Source organism: Poecile atricapillus, chromosome 4, assembly GCF_030490865.1.
Source record: "Poecile atricapillus isolate bPoeAtr1 chromosome 4, bPoeAtr1.hap1, whole genome shotgun sequence".
Lineage (NCBI taxonomy): Eukaryota > Metazoa > Chordata > Aves > Passeriformes > Paridae > Poecile > Poecile atricapillus.
The window spans coordinates 68,070,212-68,091,673 of NC_081252.1; the positions used below are offsets into that span (position 1 = coordinate 68,070,212).

General features: G+C 36.3%; 1 protein-coding gene across 1 annotated transcript in view; it reads left to right on the plus strand.

The window, feature by feature from the left end:
* POLN (DNA polymerase nu) overlaps nt 1–21,462 on the plus strand; it is an 89,048-nt gene that overhangs the window by 39,930 nt on the left and 27,656 nt on the right. Inside the window, exons 19-20 of the mRNA XM_058838850.1 lie at nt 14,905–14,987; nt 19,152–19,283. Coding sequence (XP_058694833.1) covers nt 14,905–14,987; nt 19,152–19,283 — 215 coding nt within the window. The remainder of the gene's footprint in view (nt 1–14,904; nt 14,988–19,151; nt 19,284–21,462) is intronic.

Genomic DNA, 21,462 nt, shown 5'->3' on the forward strand with positions numbered 1-21,462 from the left:
AAGCTCCCTCTTCAAAGACAAAAAATTAAGTTAGTGTTAGTATCTAGTAGCATATCAGCTTCTGAATGCATGTCAGGTGGTGTCTTTTAGCAGGTTTTTTATATCTAAAAATCCTTAGTCTGATTAATATTAAATCATAAATAGAAAAGGATACATTATTGGATAGAAATCTGAGAATCTGAATCCATACTCCAGAGTCCAGCCAAGTTTTATATCGTTTTGTTCACTTATTTTTTCTAAACTTCATGGCTTCTTCACTGAAACATAACTCCTTTCCTTAGCTGCCCTTCAGACTAAACCCTTCTATCTGAAATACAACCTTTTTAAAAACTTTCACAGACATTTCATAGCATTTGGCAGGAAATACACATGGGTGGGAAGCTTCTGCAAAGAAGTGAACCCTATGAATTTCTGATTAAATTAAGTTCTCTTATGTATAAAAGCTTTCCTTTCATAATTTGTTTAGGTATTCTGTGACTCAGCCTATCTCTGGTGCCTTAGAGATGCATCTCTCTTGGAACCCTGTTGGATCCATGTTTCTGTTAAACATTGTTCATATGGAATATTTACCCTGGTCAGAAGAGCAGATGGAGATGCGTAGGTGTGTGTCAGCCCCCACTGTCTGTACATGGTAGTAAAGGGCTGAGTGGAGGTATTAACTTCCATGCCAAAATTCAGTCATGAGCAGCACACTGCCCAAACCACCAACCCCAGTGAGAGGTAACGCTCCTGGCCAGGCTGGGCTGGGATCTTGTGCTGCTCTGGTGAGCTTGCAGGGACAACTTATTTCAGGAGTAACTCAGCTCCTCCACTCTGTGCTCAGCTGTTTGCTGGAGACACAGCTTGCTGTAGAGAGTTTTTGAAGTATTCTGTATTCTCTTTGGCAGAACTGGCTATTCAGCTGAAACCATCAAAAGCTGCAGTTAACTACCACAGAAGCACAGAATGGTTTGTGTTGGGTGGGGCCATTAAAGATCATCTAGTCCATCCCCTTGCAATGGCAGGGATATCTTCCACTAGACTAGCTTGCTCATCCCTGTCTCGTACAGCCAATATATTTTCTGGTCATCTAACATAGTTGCCCCAGCTAGATCTAAGATGGATAGAGATTTTGATGTTTACTTTTATATGCTTATTGCTCTTCCTCCTGTTCTCCTGTGATGATGATGGTAAGGTATTACCAGAATTATATTACAGTGAGTGCTCTGTTATGTCCTACAAAGAAAAAGCCTTAAAGACAGGTCAACACCTGCTATTACGACACCAAGAGTGCATTACATTGATGACACACTGAACACATAGCGAAGTTTCAAGGCATGCCTAAAGTTTTGAAAATTCATGATAAAATGGTTTCTAGCTACCTGCAAGTTCACCTTGTGCTATGTTGCCTTGATGCCCTCTGACAGTCATAATCCTTTTAAATCCAAATCATCATCCTGGCACTGAAGGTGATGAGAGCTGTCCTGGCAGCTGTCTGACCAGCCAAGAGACCTAACTGCCATTAGACATCCAAATGACAAACCTCAATGTGAACTTTCACTTCTTTAGCTTTTATAAAATAAATGAAAAATAGATAATTGTACTTAAAATGCTGTTGATGTGCATATGTTAAAATCACTTCCAAAAATAGATGCTGAGAAATAAGTTTAGTCTTTTAGGTAGTCTGTACTTTCTTCGCAGAATTTCTTAATTTGAGGTGTAATGATTACCAATCTCTTCCATACTGTTCTTTTGTCATCCTTCTCAGTAGGTTGTTCTTCCTCCATCATAGTATATACTCACATATTGACCACACTGAGTCAAAAACCAGGAAAAGTATCTTGATTTAGCTAAGCACTCAAACACACCATAATGTGGGGTTTCATCCAATCTGACTTCTGCCTACTTTCCTGCCTGAGTGCTTTTTTGAATGGGGATAGTACTGCTTCAGAGTTCCTATGATTGGAGCATTAATCCATACTTAAAATATTTGGGTTCTTTAATTTCTTTCTTTAGAATCTATCTCAGACAACTGGAGATTCCAGCAGTTACAAGTTCAGCTGCATCCAGCAGAGCACAATGGTGCCCTCCCTCCATCAAGGGTCCTGAGGGCAGCCTGGCCATACAAATGCAGCTCTGTTATTTTTGGCTCTGAACAAGCTTAGTCAATTTAAGCTTGAAGATGTAGTCAATGTGATCCAGTATTTGCTACAGATACTCCTAATATCTGCAAATGATATTTATGTTCTATGTTTTATGTTCTCAAGCCTGAAATAGAACATTGATGTATCTGTCATAAATGGCCTAGCAGATTTATGAGACCATTTTGCCCTTTCTAAATTATAACTATGAACTAAGATGGTAAAACATGTAGACTATATCTTCATAAACCAAGAGGTTCAGAGGAAAAGACCCTGTAAGTAGATTTGTTGCAAATGGGTTGAAGTGAAAGTCCAATACTCTTATATCCAGAAATTTAGGAAAGGGAATACCCAGGTGATTTATAGTCTCTAGGGGTAATACTAGCATATGAAACAACATTGTCTTGACCACATTACTTCTCTGAGATTTAATAATATTTCTAGATTGTTTGTATTGATTTACTGTTACCTTCTCATGGTAAATACACCTCTTCTTTAGATGATATTTGCTATTTGAGAAGGGGAGAAATTAAGAAAGATATTTAGTAAATTGCTTACATTATGATCTATTTGCAAACATGAATTTATAACTACTATAAAGTGTGTATTTTCAATTATGTGAGAGCAGAAAGATAATTGTCCCTGTGCACAAACTTTTCCATGCAGTAATAAATTACCTGGATATTTTCTGTCATATATTCTGTGTTATGGATAGTCTGTAGATCCATTGTAATGATACCCAAGTTGGTCTATGCTTCAGAAAAATGCTTTTAATAAATAGCATGGTGAGAGAGTTGTACTCTAATTATTTTCAGTATGGAAATCAGAGTATGAATCAGAGAACATACAAAAAGTTTGCCTGTATGCAATGAGTTTTCCTTAAATTCTAAAAGCTAAAAGAATGGGAGAGTAGAGAAATTTAAATAATCTGTATTAAAAATACTTGTGTAGTACTATGTAGTAGAGGAATAGCTCTAATACTGTTCAATATACAGATGTGTTGTGTATTAAAAGGCATAATAATTTGAATAAACTGACAGCTGCTGCCATTCCAGTATGGAAACAGGCATTCCCTTTAAAGTATCAATTTCTAGCTCTGAACTGTAATTTAACCTGTACACATTAACTACTGATGGTGAATTAAAGTAACAAGGTAATTAGTGGATTCTCTTTAAGGGTGATCTTTACTCTAATTATACCAATGAAAGGACAGTTTGTGGCAGTTGTGTGCAATGCTTACAGTCATGGCAGTGTTTGAAAGAAGGCTGGAGAATTTGATAGTGGTCTACCTGCTCCAGTTTCACATTGAGGTCTGAGTTTTGTAAATCCAAACCAGAACATACTCCCTTCTCTCTCATCTGTCATCTGTTTCCTCATATTCATGCTATTAGTTATTTCTTTTCTGTGGTGGTGGAGAACAGCATGAATACCTGTGCTTCTTCCAGGTATTGAATGTACCTTCCAGTAAGTACTGGACATAATAATTGTTCATCTTAGTCTGGGTGGCTTTCAGAGAGTTAAAAAAATTGACTGCAGATAAGAGGATATACCTCATTATGTCTTTGTAGCCATGGCATTTTATATCTAAAATAAAAAGGTGTGTAATTATCCCATAATTATATAATCCAAGGGGTTTATAAATGCTTTACCACTAATCATTTTGAAAAACATTTCTTTCTGTTTTTATAGCACAGGCTTGGTTGGCTGATGCTTTTAAGACGTGGAAGGGTCTTTAGCTTATACTGTCCTTGCCACAATCAGAGGAACTTGAACACTTAATTTCCAATAACCTTGGGAACTGCAGACTGTTTATAAAATGTTGTGAACACAGAAGTTCATCTCGCTTCAGCTGGTATTGCTGGGATCATGATAATATCTGTTCTGAACTGTTTTGTTAGAGACTGACATTCTGATTTTGGAAATTACTTAAGAAAAAGCCTAGAGAGAAGGAAAGCACAGAGCTACTTGGAATTAGCTTGTTGAAAGGAGAAAAGGCTTTTTGTTATGTTTTTGGGTTGTCTTTTTTTAAAAAAAATAAGTTCAGCCATCCTTGAATAAAAAGACAATGGTGCAGAAAGGTTTGGTTTGTTCTTTCGCAGAATGTCTTCCTGCAGGAAGTGAAATTTTATTTCTTTTACCACCTGCCAAGCAGGGAATTCACGGAGCTGATTATATCCAGTGATGGCCAGGTGAGCCAACTGTTGCATACTGGCAGTTGGTCTGGTAGGAACTGTGTCAAAATAGGAACTCTTGTTTTTCCAGCCTCTTGGCAATTCAGGTTATTTCCTGACAATAGCTCTACCTGCTGATATCCTGCTGAGTTCTGAAGAACACAGGAAATAAGCAGAGATATTTTGGATATTCCTGAAATTAATCAAAATGAGTCCTCATGGGCTGAATTAATACAGAAAGATAACTGGGTCTGTTTCAAAAAGATAAGGTCAAGTATTAACAAATGCTTGGTGGTAGGCTGACTAAATATATATACACCTGCCCAAATCCATTTCATACAACTTTGTTTCAAATACATTCTTTGTATTAAATAGATTAAAGATTAATCCTCCGCAAAATATTATTTTTTCAGGTTAATTCGTATAACTGTATGGTATAGCAGATATGAAATTCAGTTAGACTGCCTACTCAAATAGCAAGAGCAAAGGCCAGTTAATCAAGGATAAGATAAATAGATTTCTGAGAAGTGAACACCATATCTGTAGCTGAATGGTTTTTAAACAGATATGAATATTTGTCCTTCTGTATTAATTTTATGAAAATAATATCAACAAACTTGAATAGAGTCATTTTTAATCAAGAGATGTCACCTGTGTGTTTGTTAGGTGATTAAGGAATAATTAAATAATCATGCTTATCCAGGTGGATTTTTACTAAGGAAACAGGAAAAGTTTTAGCTCTCCTCCTGTCCCGGGTAGCAGATATACAGTTCCCTCTCCCCCAGGCAGAGCTTTCTCAGTTTTGTTCTTTGTCTAAATAATGAGCTATACCGGTGTACGGTTCTTAGAGCCCCATATTTGTTTAAAGATTTTTTAGATAATCCAGGCTATTTCATACACTTCTAATCTTCTAGGACATGTGGTCCCTTGGGTTCATTAATTTCTCCCCTTTTTATGAACTAAATGTTAAGTTTGAAGTGAATTTGAGTTAATTCATTTCACTTCATCCATTTCAAAAAGGCAAAATCTTTGGTTTTGGAGTTGCAATGAAGAAGAGACATTCCATGCCACTGAGCACATAGAAAATGTGAAACTTTTGCAGTACTAAGACAAGTTACAATCATGTCTACTCTTCCCTGGAGAATAATTAGTGTTACTTCTAGAATTCTTTGATGAGAATGGAAAGAAGTTTTCCTGTGTATTGCATGTCAGCCCCATTAAATAAGTGTAGCTGAGCATCTCTGCTGAAGTCTCTGTTTAGAAGTGTGTGACTATGTTGTGATCCTTCAGCTCTGAAGTGTGGTTCTGTACCTCAGTCTGTATTGATTCACTGTAAATCAGGAAATCCTAAGCTCAGTGCTGCCTGCTAGGACACTCACTAAGGGTTAATATAACATTTCTTTCATTATCATTTATTCAGCTGGTTTTATAATCCTGTTAAAATTTTTAGTTGGTTTCAAGGCTTCTACTTACTTTCCTTTGGTGAAGTAGATTCTGAAGAAGATTTTTTTGTTATATATATATAATTTAAATTCTGATCAATATCTAAAATATCTCTCATCTTGTACCTTTATTTAGAATGATACTGATAAAAAGTGTGGAATCAGTAATTTGTTTCTTACATGCAGTTGAGATACAATTTCAGTTTGAATGGGAAAGCATGCTCTTTCAAGTCAAGTCATTCAGGGACAGGTACTATATACAGGTACTACTCATTATAAATCTGGTATTTAATAACTTGTTTGGTAAAAAAGTTGTGAGTGAGGCTGTGTCACTTGCAGCTCCTGCAGCTTCTGTGTGTAGTAAAAGGGGAAGATGTTCAGTTTGCCTTCTCAGAATCAGAGTTTTAAAATGTTTTAAGCTCCAACTTCAACGCCTCATGGATGTTGGTGTGGAATATATCAACAGTGTTACTTTTGCATCGAAGAGATTTCTATGTGTTTTGAAGCTCATTTGCAATAGTTGATATTAATGAAATATCAAAGGCACTTGTCTTACTTAGTGCTCTGACAATCTATATGGCAACCTGTGGAAATTTCACCTTGCACTGCCTTGTAGAAGTGCAGCTGTGCCTTTAGTTTAGACTGGCAGAAAAAGCAGAGGGAATAAAGTCTTCAGGAAGCATAATGGCTTTTGTTTCAGAAGCTTTAAATAAACCAGGCAGTTAACTAGAAGTTTAAGCAGACAGCTTAATTTTATGTCACACTGGAAGCTTATTATTATTGCACATTAAATGCTTTCTTATCTTTCTAGAGTAACTAAAAAATAAAGTTTTACAATTGCCACCACCACAATGAGCACAGAAACTAGAGAGCTAGTAATCTCTGAGTAGGCTGGATAGTCCGCAGTGTTTTGTGGTGTCTGATAACTTTTGGCATTGCTAATTTCATAGAAAGGTTTTGTTGTGTATGAAACTCTTATCTCCAAACAGTCATGTCCTTCTAGAGTGACTTTGGATAAAATGCTCTGTTTTATGAGTGCACTCCAGAGCTCAATAAAATATTTCTGTTTATTCCATTTAACTTAACTTCAACTCTAGTGGCAAGCTAAATTTTGATGAAATCAAGAATGTCACAGCAATTCGTTCTTCGTGTTTACTTTTGCCTTTAGTTCAGTGTTGACCCAAGGCATGGTAGAAATTTAAGCTGAAAGAAGTGTTTATAGAGAAGATTGAAAAAGATGTCCTTCTCAGCAGAATTTGTTCAAGACCCTTATATATAGAATGACTGATTTCTTCCTTTTTTGATTGCTCATCCAAGATATTTCAAAGTCTGTCTCTTATTTTTTTTCCTGTGTCATGTGGATGTAATTTGATGCAGTGTGTTATCTCCTCTCTTCCCCTGCCTGTTTTTCCTGAGCAAACTATACATTGTTGTAACAATATGATAGCTCCATGTTTTGTTCTGTGTAGTATATGATATGGCATTACATCAGCTTTTGATTATATGCTAAGAACTCTGTTCTTTCTGTTTCACTTTCCTGGTATTTATCTAAAGGCTGCTCTGAAGGTCCCTCTATTTCTTTATGAGACTTTTGACAGGTCCAAGATGTGTAATTATTTGATGCTCTGCTGCAGCTGCCTGTGTCATCTCCCAAATGGACTGCTGTTCTGTTTTAACTATTTGAAGCTGCTTGAAGAAAACCTTTGACAGTATTTGTGATAAGTAAAGAAAGAACTCCAAGGGCATTAATTTGCATTTGATCCCTGTTGTTTTATACAAATGGCCTCTGAGAAATTTTATGCCATCCCGGTTTGCATAGAGCCCTTAATCCATTAACAATTATTAGTTCTTTCTGTGATGGTGCCCATCACTGTCGATACTCACACTGGCAACTGACAGGAGGAGTTAGTTACCCTGACTTCCTTCTCTTCTGTAGTCATAGACCCAGAGACCCTAAGATAAGACTGCCCTTGTGACTCAGAAATGAAAAGTCTATGGGTATGTGTGGTGAAAGCCTTTTTTTTTTTTTCCCTATAGGGGTGAAGGAGAGGCAAGGTGAAGGGTAAGGTGTTCTCTTTCAAGAGCCTATGTCAGTGTCAGGGACTTTCTGTTCCAGCTGACATATGTCCAGAATTGTGCATTTTTACAGAAAAATCTTCTGAGTGGCCTTTTTCTAATGAAGAGCACTGAAAAATAAATGCCATCTAATTAATCTCTTCAGTATCTCATACCTGAAACAGCAACATGCCAGTAAATATCTTAATAAAGATAATGGATCACTTCAATCCTAAATTAATCTCTCAGCAAATTGTTACTGATGATAGCTATAATTTATGACATAACCTTGTTGCAATTGCTTTATCTGGTTCCCTGCTACTTTAAAATGTAACAACAGAAGACTTTTGACCCCCATAGAAAACTGCAAAGGCATGTCTTCTTTAAAATGCATGAAAGTTAGATACCATGCTTTTTAAAAGGAGGTTGAGGACTAATGAAATAAATCTTCATGCAGTGGATTATAGAGGCTCCTCAGACAAAATAAATTATTTTATGATTAACTACTGGAAGTTTTAAAATAGTAAAGTGCTTCTGGATTTTTGCAGAAGTATTTTATAGGGGTTATAAAGATTTTCCTGGTGCTAAATAGATATAAAATAAATTAAACCACATTTGGTAGGGTGGCATACCCAAGGGGAATAGAGACACAATGACAAAAATGTTTTAGAGTTGGCTGTAGTCTGGGAAGAATGACATCAAGCTGACAGCTGTTGTCTTTCATTCGAATATGTTGAGCACAAATAAAAACTTCAAAAAAACCTCTTAACTAAATAAAACACAATGTTAAACTCCTGAATCATATGTTGTGACTCTCTTCCCTCTGAGTTTAAGTACATGACCCATGTATTTATGTGGGAGATTCATGCCAGAGATCCTCCAGCATGTGCAGTGGCTACTGGAAGACAGCTCTGCTTCTCCTAATGCCAGGGGTGTATATGTATATACATATGTAGGTATATATATATGTAATGCTATGTATTGCCCTTCAGGTACGGAGAAAGAGCTGTGATCTGGTGTCCTATGGTGTGAAAAGTTTCTCTGTGTTATTCTGTAACCTTTTAGCTCACACAAACCAGGTCATGATAAATTTTCAAATACAGTCATTTGACATAACCTCTGAATCAGACATGAGAAGTGTTTAGAGGTGACATAGATTAAAAAAATACAACAAAAAACTAATATATACTTAGGTTGCATCAGAAAGGTTTATTACTTTTAACATGCTGTTTCCCTTCTGGCAAGATGTTAGTCTTTATTTTAGTCTTTGTAGATGCTTTTTTTCATAGAATCCTAGAATCCTACAATGGTTTGTGTTGAAAAGGACCTTAAAGATTATGTAGTTCCAATTCCCTACCATAGGCAGGGGACATCTTGACTGGGCCAGGTTACTCAGAGCCCATCCAGCCTGGCTGTGAACACCTGCAGAAATTTGGAGTCCACAGGTTATATGTGGAGAGGTTTCTTTCCTATTTTCAGGAAAGTATCTTAACTGTATTTCCACTCTTCTGGGCAGTCTAGAAAAATTTCATTTTTCTATTTTCCTTTTCATCCTGCTGTCTCCATGTGCTGTCTTATGTGAAAAATCTCATTACTTTTTGTTTTGAACATAGTTGTGTAAATGTCTCGTAGTTATAGAAAGCATAGACATCATACCTTTTACATTTCTATATGAAAAAAGATGGGCTAATTGTATGTATCTTATATCTGGCTCTTGATGGATAAAAGACAAAAGTAGTGATATATTTTGATATGATAGTGTTTTCAAGGAGACTGTTTCCCAACATCTTCCTTTTCTCTATTTTGTAACGGAAGTTAGCCAGGCAAAAGTAATTCCAAGTTCGCTTCTGCGTAATACCTTACAAATGTCTGGGACAAAGTATGCCTGAGCCATGTCAGCATTTTCCATGAGTCATGGAATAGCAGCTTTCAAAAAAATTGTTTATTTTTGCTCATTACATTAGCAGTGAGTTAACTGAGTTACAGGTAGACAATTTTTTTTTGTATGTCTTGGATACTCACATGCATTGTTATAGATATTCTGCTTGCCTCAAATATAAGATCTGCTATACTGAAAAAGTGGACTTTCAGAATTTACCTCCTACATGATTTACCCAATAGTGATGCTGCTGTAAAACTGGGCTTTTCTAATCTTACTGATTACATAAATTGTCTATACCTGTTTCATATCCCAACACAGAGTTCAAGGCATAAACTTACAGAATATAAAACCCTCATCTGTTACTAAAAAGCAGCAGGTGATTGAAAATGAGATTTATATAGTTCACTGATGAAAATAAAAAAAGCTGTAAGAGCTGACAGATGAGCAAATGTGTATTCACTCATACATTCATTCATTTATTGGACATCAATGGCCGCATATAAAATGACTTTAATGCCACTCTATCTCATTTCCCACATCAACAATTCACAGCTTGGATTAATTGGCAGATGCAAGAGAACAGCCGAAGGTTTATGGCTATTATGACAGAGCTTAGTTTGGCTGGAGTGTAATGCAGATCAAGGCAATGCATTCCTGCCAGATATTGTGTTTGAGGAGTTTGTTCTGCCTTTTCCTGTGCATAAAAAGTTGACTTCCGTCACCACACAACATTTCCCAGAAATTCTGGAATGTCTTATCGCATTCTTTTAAGACTGATTTCCTCCTATTTCTACCTGTTCTCAAGGTTTTATTTTGCCATTACTCATATGTTATGCCTTGTGGCTTCTTTAATCTTATTTTTTTTAATGTGTTTATTTTGTGTGAGCTCATTTCTGTATACTAAAATTCATGTTAGTTTTTTTTTTTTTAGTATTCTGTACAGGTAAAAATTAATCCATTGGGATGTGTACTCTGTATTAATTATGTTATTCCTGTTTACAGTTAAACTTTGTTAAAATTGCAGATATGATTGCTATATTTTTCTTGGGTATAAAGAAACTAGGTGCTCATATGTGTTAAAGACTTAAGGCAATTAAGTAGAAAGGCTTTGAGATGTCCATTAGACCCCATGAATAAATGAAAATGTATAGTGAATTTTGGAAAATTTTGATAATATTCAAAGTATTTTCTCTGAAGAAGCAAAAAATTATATATTCTTCCTTTTGTTTCATATCTGCACTTTGTTTCATAATCATAATTTCATGTTATCCTTTTTCACTGTTTGCTAGAAAATTTTTTCTCCCTGTTTTTTACTCTCAAAAGTAGGCAGCTATTCCCTATTAGGCACACAGCTCCGTTCTTGGTAGAGCCATCTTTTTAAAGAATTTGTGTATCTCTACTCTCACTGTGTTTGTTAGATATTCTGCAATTTTTGGCTGCAAGTAGTTTGCTGCCCTCACAGACCTTTCCAAGATTGTTTAGCTCTGCTAACTCCTTCCCAGGACACTGAGATTTGCCAACTTGAACATGTCTTCCAGCACTGAGGGCTGTTTTTTATGCTACCTTAGAGATGTCTATCAAATGAAGTACTATAAGGCAAAGTACTTGCGAATCAGTGCTAAACAAAGTAAAGGACAAACAAATCAGAGATGTGGAAATTGCCTGAGACAAGTATGTAGGCAAGTATACAGCAATGTAGGAGGTGAAATACTGCACATTTGGAGATTTGAAGATGGGGGAAATACTGATTATGAACTTGAACTTTTCCCAGCATATTTGAGAGAGTAATGAGAAGGATGTAATAAAATGGGAAAATATGTTTCATGCTAGAACTAGTAACTGCATATTTATTTCCTGCAGGACTTCAGGAATCTTGCTGTTTCCACCAAAAATTCTGCAGCAAATTCTTTTTCCTCCTGAGCTTTTTTCCTGCATCAATTTCTATAACATTGCATTAACAGTCTTCTTCTTACTCCAGCGGTACAGACAGTGCTGGGTGAGCTGGAGTCACAGCCTCAGTGTCACTGCCCAGCAGCTAAGACCACTTTATGCCCATTCACCTTCCTTTTTCAGATTCACATTTGTTCAAAAAAATGCATTTCCACTAAAGATCTATATTATATGCTACTGCACTTCAGCACTGAGTATTTTCATGCACTGGACCGCTTGCTAAAAATTCCTTATGCTAGTATGCAGATAACAATGTCTTTTTATCAATATCATGGTGTTCTATGATGAGTCCAAAGGTAAAATAAAGGTTTTATCTTGAAATAGGTTCTCACAGTACCCATTAATACAAATCAATTATCACAAATGTAAACTAGTTTGCAAATGAAACAGGATAAAGCAGAAAGCCCACTGGGGATTTCTAACATGGCTACTGCAGTTCTGAGTAACTGCACACCTCCTCTTTAATTTTATTATTCAAATGAATAAACACCCTTCACCTCAAACTGCAGGAATGCCTCTCTTTATTATCGAAGGAATCAAAAACTCTAGTAGAAGCCAATCATTGTCAATACAAAGAGAAAAAAAGCGTTTATTAGGAAAGAAAAAGAGTAGTTGCAATTAATGACTTCTGTTTGCTCAAGCAGTTTTGGTTTATGTAGCAATTTCGTACCTTATAATTACATATTCTTTTCTGTGGTACATAAATTTGCAGATACTCAGAGTGGTAGATGTAGTGCCTCTCTGTCTAGTGCTCACATTTCTCACTGAGACACTCAGAGGTGTTGACTGACCATTTTGGTTGTAACATTATATTGAAAGAAATATTTGAGCTAAAGCTCTGAAATTTTAATTTTTTCTGTGTGTTTCATGACCAGCCCCAGACCATGAAATGCAAAGTGACTTTGAATTGCCAGAATTACATGTACATGATGCATGTACATCTGAACAAATAACTGTTAGGCAAGGTTTTATTGTGCTTGTTGACTGCCAGCCATGATTCTAGCAATAAGACAATTTCTGTTTTTTCCAGTCAGTCCTCCAAGCTGAAGCTTGGATAATACAAAATCATAATCAAACCAGCAAAATCAAATAACCAGCAGACAATCCAGTTCTAGTGTCTTCTTTCACTGCTAAAACTTCTCTAGAACCACCAGTTTGTCCCAGCAAGTGTCTCCCTCAGTACCATGGTCTGATAAATATGTATGTTCCTCTTACAGGTCACCACAATTCTTACCCCCTGTCTCCTTTCTCTTGTGGCCCTTCTTTTCCAGAGCAGTGAGCAGCTGATGTGCCCACTGCCTCTCAGTGGTCTCTAGCCTCTGACTTCAGTAAATCTGCAAGTAAATTCTGCTGCTGTTCTCCCATTTCTTTCCTTGTCCAATCCTCTAATTCAAATTATGCAGTATTAGGAAAGCAGGATTACATTTTCTAGGGTTTCCCCAGTTTCAGCATTCCCCAGTTTTAGTTTTGCATGTCAGAAAGCTCCTCAGATGACATGTGCTCTCTTAGCAGATTCTATTTTCCCTTGGGATCGACGCTTTCTCAAGTGTCTGTATAGTTCTCTGCCAGGTTCTTCAGGAAATTCCTGCAGTCTTTCTGCTGGAGATTGTTTCAGGAAATCCTTAATGATGTCAAGTTTCCTAATTCTGCACTTATTAGCTCCTATTGGCACTTTGTCTTTATATTCAGGTACAACTAGGAATCTCAACCTACTGTATTCAAAAGATGCATGAACTTTTGACCTGCCACAGCTAAGAAAGTAAATTATAAGAGTCTCAAACTAGCAGAATGATTAAGTGGGAACAGTCTTCATTATAGGTGGAAACACTATTAAATTATTCTTGTTTCTCAACTAAACTGAGCAGTGAAGTTTTGTTTAATCTTTGAGCAGTTAGTGGTATTCAGAGGAACAATGTGAACTTCTGCAAAACCAAAGACTTTTTGTCCAGTGAAGGCTAGAAATTATATTCAGTTTTATTTTTCCTCTTCAAAAAATCTGTCCTGCCATAAAGACTTGCTTAAATCTGATTTCATTCAGGGTCTGCTGTTTATCATTCCGAATGCCTAACTATATCAGCACTGAGCATAGGCTTGGCTGAAATCGGTGTATGAGGTAAGCAAGCAAAAATTGGTAGCTGTGCTGATTTTCTAGGAGTTTGAATATCTTAATAGTGGTGAAAAACATTCCTTGAAGAAGATACAGAGAAATACACCATTTTCGCAAAGCTCCTCACCTAAAACCTTTGCAACAAATCGTCTTTCATGACAAAGAAACTTTCATAGCAAACCATAGAAAACTTTGCTTTTAAAAATGTGGATTTATGAAAAAAAATTACAGTCTCATGGGGAGACTTTTTCCCAAATGGTGCAGATGTAATCAAGTATCTCTGATATCAGTTAATCTCCATGTTTCAAATACAGTTTTTGTCGGTATTTGTTTTCAGGGAATGAGTATATGGTTTCCCCCAACACCCTTCCATTTAAACCAAATGATCAGTATTTTTCGGTGCTTTCAGCTGTTAATAGTGTCAGTGTTCTTTCAGAAGGTACATTTTGATAAGGAAAACTATAGGTGGCACATACTTGATGATTGCAGAGTCATAGCTTTTAATTTCTCACATTGCTAAATCCATTAGCATTTTTGTAGGACTGTGTTATGTCAGTTGGTGAGAGAATGGGAACTGGGAAGGAGGACACTTGGTTGGGAGTAATCTGGATGCACTTTTGAGTTCAGAATCAGCCACTGCTGCTGTTTTATGGAGCCTTGCTCTATTGTGGAGCTCTGTAGGGCATATGGAGCAAGCAGTGCTTGCTTTGATCAGTCATTTCTTGAAAGAAGGCCAGATATTTCTGTTAGTGAAGCCCTGATAATAATCTTATTTAAACAAGCTTTAGGTCAGACTTTATGCTTTGAGTCTCTAGACCCTCACATCTTGAAGAAATGCTGTTGCTGGAAATAATTAATTTTTCTCATGAACCACTATTAAATCCTCCTCAATCTGAAAAACTAGAAATATTGTAGTAGGATTTTTCCTAACCAAGAATTTAATTGAAAAGGAAAGGAGAATATTAAAATTAAAATGAAGAATTTAATTTACTATGGACTATCTCTATGAAAATTTTTAAAGAAGTGCGTTCCTGGTTGACAACAAAATCCCTTAAGTGCATCTATTCATATCTTACAATTTTGTAGTTATTAAATGATTATTGACTTTAAATAAGTTTTCTGTGGGGATAACACCTTAGTTTTAATTGAAAATGTGTGATTTTTTTTGTTTGTTCAGGAAAGGGATTCCAAGTGAACAAGTGAAACATGCTGATAGAGAGCAAGCCAAGCGTATAGTTTACTCAGTGGTTTATGGAGCAGGTAGGCATTTTTAGAAAAAAAACCCCAGCTACTATAAATTTATACTTTATTCATAATTTATATAAGTAGACTGAATTTCTAAAGGTGAGTAAAAGTTTGTCAAAGTATTACATTTATATTTTTATCCAGGATTATTAAATTATCTACTCAGGATAAAAAGGATGAAATTAATGTAGTTACATTGCCATATACGAAGATTATCTGGTTTTGTATTTATTTACTGCTGCTATAACTGAAGCATGTATCTAATTTTGAGTGGACTTTTGTATCGTCTCAATATATAAACAGAGATGAGAATAACTGCAGTGAAATTAAAAAAACTCCAATATTGTTTTAAAACACATTTATAGAATCAGAGAATGGCAGGGATTGGAAGGGACCTCTGGAGGTCATCAGATCCAGCCCCCTGTTCAAGCAGGGACACCTTGAGCTGTTTGCTCAGAACTGTGTCTAGATTTTCAATGTCTTCAAGGCTGGAGGAAGGGCTCTTCAAGGCTCCACATCCTCCCTGGGCAATCTGTGCCAGTGCTCTCTCACCCTCACAGTGTAAAAGTGTTCCCTTCCTTTGAGTCATAACATTTGCTGCCATTTCTTCACAACTGCAGAAAACTTGCAAAAATCCATTGTTACCTGTTCTGCTTAAGTCCTAACCAGGTCCTAGAAAAGTCAAGATGTTTTCCATACTTTCCAAAACTGCCTACTATTTCTTAAATGATGCCCAACTCTCCTTATGCTTCATACATGCTTAGGAGTTACCTTTTCTGGGGAGATAGATGCATGTATGTCATCAGCCTAGAAGCTCCTGCAAATTGGTTTCAGTGAACAGCTGACTAACTTTCTCTATAGAGGATGAGTTCTTGAAAAAATCATTTAGGAAATGAGAGCCCTGGGCTGCAGACTTTAGAAACACTTAATGCTACAACTTGGGTTCCTGGCTGTGCTTTCTAAGCCATCTTTTGCACTGAGTCCTTGAGCCAAAGGCAGAATCAAACAGGGTATTCCATTTATCATTTATGGCATACAGTTGGGAAGAAATGCATCAAATTTAGCTCTCCAGAATATCTATTTTGTGTTTAAGGGTGTGTGTAGTTTATATACATGCCCATAAGGATGGATAGATAGATAGATAGATAGATAGATAGATAGATAGATAGATAGACAGATAGATAGATAGATAGACACCTCCATTTTTTCATTAAGCTGTATTGCATTTGAAACCTCTGTGTCTAAAATCTAGATCAAAAAAGCCCAGCACTAGTACCCTACACTGTAAATTTAGACCTGCCTGTGCTGAGACTGGAATCAAATCTTCAATTTTCCGCCTGAATGGTTTCATCACTAGATTATTTCAAAAAATGCCAGCATTATCACCTCTGCCCCTTGGTCCATGCAAATGCTACACATTTCCTATCTCTTCCCTTCACTGTGGGTGGAATGGGCAGATACCATATGTAATCAGATGAATCACCACCAGTTGAATGCCCTGTAGTTCTGTATATAGTTAGAAATGCCTCAGTTCCCGGGGCTCAGTGGAGCCTATGTCTGTCCCCTCATCTGTAGAGAACTTTCATGTTTGCATTTAAGCACAGTATTGGCACTCCCTCACTTCCTTTGAACCAGACACTAAAGATTTCAATGCAGCAGTGTTTGATATAAGTGTCTCCATTTACTTGTTTGCTTTGTGTCCCTCTCTCTCAAACAAGGGCAGTTGAAGCACCTCAGAGATAATAAGAAGTTTCCAGTTCATTAGAAGTGTGATCAGATCCTAATTAAGACATGAAATAATATCATTAAACTACTTAATGGAAACTGGGCTGACAAAAAGTAATTGTTAGATACCCGAAGCTGATGGACTGAATTCCACCCACACTTTGTCTCCCTTCAAAAGACAGCTCACTTTTCATTAAGAAGACATTTTGATACAACTGAAGAGTGTGAATAGTACTTCTGTCAAGATTGAAAACTACAAAAACACTCCCTGAGGAGGTTGCCTGCATTAGGCTTACAGGAGTTAATAAAAACCTTTCATGTAGTAAATAGTATTTTTTTTTCTTTTTGTTTTCTTAGCTTTAGGTTACACTTGATTCATGTTTTCCAGGTCTTTTCTTTAATTCTGAAGGATAATAAAGGAAGAGACAGACGTTTTCACCCAGAGAGGTGGCTGGGCATTGGAACAGGCTTCCCGGGGCAATGGTCACAGCCCCAAGCCTGACAAGAGTTCAAGAAGCATTTAGACAACACTCTCAGGCACATGGTGTGACTCTTAGGGAGTCCTGTGCATGGCCAGGAATGGATCCTTGTGGGTCCCCTCCAGCTCAGGACATTCTATAAATGTTTTTAGTTGGTTTGGAGCAGTTCAATTCACCTGTTTCTGCCTTAGTCATCTTGTAGAACTGAAACACAGGTGACTTAAACATCTGTAAAATAAGGAATTCAATGGCAGTATGTTCAAGCCCTGAACTGACACAGAGGGCTATCACAGTGTTTAAATGAAAACTAATGCTGTTCTCATTTTTGAAAGATGATACTGTAGAATGGAGAACACTGAAACTCATAGGCTGCTGCTAATAATTCTCCTGGCACAGATAACTCAAGGAAGAGTGCTCAGAGAAGGTTTAGTCCACTCCTGGGCTTTGCCGTGCATGGGCTGTACTCCTCCATTGTGGAGCATGATCTGACACAATTACATAGCTGTTTATTCCCCTCTTTTTGCTTCCTGGGAACTTCATTTCCCTGAGACCTTTCAGATGTCCTTGCTAATATTATGCTTTGATTTTCCTAGTATTCTATGCAATTGTTCTGTATATTAATAGTTCTTTAAATGGATAACATGGACAAACTTAGATGTTACAGTTCTCTAAGGAAGCTACAGTAGTCTCCTAGCTGTTAGCAATGTGTGCTTTATCAGATAGATTTGTCATTTGCTGACCCAGGAAGAAAACCCAAATTAATTAGATGTCAAAAAAAAAAAGAGTACAGATCTATAATAGCTCAGCAAATGACATCCTAGATGTCTGTGTGAATTTCTTTCTCTAGCACCTTGTCCAGACTGGTGTTCTTGCAGCTCAGTGCAGATCCTGGCGTGACTGAGAACAAAATGCTACAAGAATTGTTCTGAAATGCACATCAGCCTGACAGTGATGGCATTTAGGTGGCTGAAATCTTCTCTCTTTTAAAAGTGCTAGACAATTTTTCTTGACAGTGTTACCGTGACAATGACTATTCTGTGCCTTTGGTGCCTTGAGATGTCTCCTCTCAGCTTATGTTCTTTGCAGACGCGGTGCTGGTTCTCTGTCGCTGTGCAACTGATGGAAATATATGTCTTTCAAACTTCATATGACTAATGTTGATGTATGTTTTCTTTTTACTGGAACTGTTTGATTTATAAGTGGGTTTAAACGGTAGCTCTTAGTTTATATTTTCGCACTCTGGAATATTTTCAGGTTTTTTTCACCTTTTCTTATAAATGGTCTTAGATCCAGCTTAACAGATATTGTGCACCTATATCCTGTCCAAAAGCTATTATTCCTTTCTCTCTCTGTTGAAACACTTTTTCTGTTTTTTCTTTTTCCATGTTTTTTTTTTTTCCAACCCTTTTATCTCAAAACTTGGACCTAAATTTCTGCTGACATTGAGGAGCCTAAGACTGTTTGAAATCTATGGGACTCAGACTCCAAACATCCTTTCTAAATTCAGGCTAAACCCTAAAGCTTCTAGCTAAACTCAACCTCAAATATCTCCATCCTTTTGTACACCTTCATTATATTTGTGTTTGCTTGAAGTTAATTTCAAATCTTTATCTGCTCTTCAAAGTTTGGAGATTTCAACACTGACTAATAGAATGATACTTAAAGCAACAGCATTCCCTGTGAACAAAAGAGATTTCATTCATATTATAGATATAAATTATAATTAGGAATGTCTTAATTGGATACTTGTTATATACTTATTAATTATATACTTAATCCAGTAACATCAGTAAAACATTCACGCTCAGGGTTAAACATTTATTTTGTTGCAATATGATTTTAGTGTATCAGATGCATCTTCTTTCATAGAGATAAGTTAACTAATTCCACTAACTGTGCATGAAACAGTGCTATTATAGGTAGTGCTTTTGTGTTTTGCTTTATTGCATAATAATGAGAATTTCTGTACCACCAGGTAAGGAACGTCTTGCTGACTGCTTGGGAATAACTCCTCTTCAAGCCGGTCAATTTATAGAGAGTTTTATGCAAAAATACAAGAAAGTATATGAATTTACAAAGAAAACCATTGAACAGTGCCGAGATAAAGGTAATCCAAAGTCTGTGACCATATTTTGTTTACTGATCTGCAATCTGTGACAGTGGTGAAGACAGAGATTCATCTTGACCCAAATTCAGATAGTTACAAAAATAGATGGAATATCCTTTCTTGGTGAATCAGGTTTGGGTTTTTTTCTTTCTTTTTTATCCCTAAAAGGAGCTGGTTCAGTCTGCCTTTTCTCAGAAGATACTAACAGAATAAGACATCTGTTCTCAGAATGAACCCCACTTAATGTCAAGTTACAGTGCATCATTTTGACATATAATGTACTCCAACAGAAAAAGAAGCCCAAGGAATCTTCTGCCTAATAAATTGGGTACATGGCTGCTGGACCGTGGAAGTTCAGTCAATTTACACAGCCAATTTTTTTAAACTTACTTTTTCTTTACATCAGTCAGAATTTATGTTCTTAAAGTTCAGGTGGTAGCTGTAGTGACAGATGTGTGCTGAGTGCTTCTGCAGCCAGCAGCTGCAAACTCTTCTTGCATCAAATTTGTTTTTAGTCTACATATTCATTTATATTTAGTGAATCCTAGGAGTGCAGTAATTTGGGAAGAGAAAACATAACTGCTTGAAATATTGTCTTTTAAAAGCTTATTAGCAGAACTATCAAAATTGAGTTATTTTGTTTCTTATTCAGGCATGCAGTACTAAGACATTTTTTAGAAATTAAATAGTAAATTTGCAGTATAATACCCATCACTGTATGGATGAGCGTCATGACAGAAACATATAATTCACTTCTAGTTATGAAAATGGCTACCCTTCATTTTTTATACTTTGTAGGGCCACAGAACGTACTGGAAGTATGAACTGTCATTGTGTCACGCATTTGCATTTATTTTTTAATTAGAATTGCTCAAAAAAAGTGAAGTTACCAAACATCCATTTTTAGCTGTAATCAAGCCAAACATAACACTAGTAAAATATTACACATTTATAATATAATTATGATATATTTAAAATAAATTAGCATTCTTTTCTTGAAAGTGAATGGATTTCAATAAACAGACTTGCTTGCAAGAGAATCTGGTTTATGAGTACAGTAGAAAGGAATGTCATGACTAATGTTCTAAAGTCATCAAAGCATGCTTGTCTAATTACTTCTTACTCCTTACACTCCTGCCTGTCAAGCATTTTTAACTACTAATGGTTGAAGTGCAATCTGTTTAGGTTGTACAGGCATTAGAAATCTTCAGCAGATCAATAGTATTTTATATTTTTCTTGTTAACCACCTTGGATTTAAAAAAAACCAAAAACATTCCAACTTATTGAGCTCATTAGAAGGTATTTTTCTTAACTTATTTGCAGTTCAAAGGTGAGCAGCACCCCCCTGACTAATATTATTTAAAAGTTATGAATGTCTGATACTCCATGTAGACATGATAAGCATATACATAATTCTTTTATCAGTAAGATATTTGTTATTATATATATTACTGTAGTGCTGCTGTTTTTTATGAAATTATTGACATATTGAAAAGACTACATTAAGACCTCATTCAGGCAGGCATTTGCAGATTAGTCACTGACACCAGGCACCTTCTCTGCCACTATTACACAAATGATGGTGTTTGTCTGGGGATGCTGCTCAGTTATGAGGAGTCACACCTCACAGGAATAAGAATATTACAGCAAATCTAATTTTACCTAAGAATACAATGTTTCAAGAATCCCATCTTTAAATACTGTTCTTCATGGAAAATGTTAGTTAAATTGGGAAGACTTGTTTGCCAAAAAATACCCCAACTTCAAGATAGTGCCTATTCTAAAAAGCCAACTTCTAAAGTTCTGTTCCTTGTTTCAAAACTGGTACTTTTGGTATCAGTGCTCCTGGAAATGCACTAATTCACGGAAAGCTGAAATAATTCATCCTCTGCACACAAGCCTGGGTATGTGCTGTCCATTATAAGGTGATAACTTTTTGTTTGAAGAGATCTCCTCACCACTTATTCTTGCACAGCAGAGGAGATGAAACTGTGTCAGTCTGAATTTCCATGGTATCTAACAACAATTCATGGGTAGTCAAGGTGATCAGAAATATAAAGAAAATTTTTTTCAATGTATTTTTAACATGGATGATTTTTCATTTTTCTTAAAATAAGAATAGAAGTTTATTTTTGAAGATAAGCTAAGTTTTGTGTATGTTATTTTGACAGGAGAATC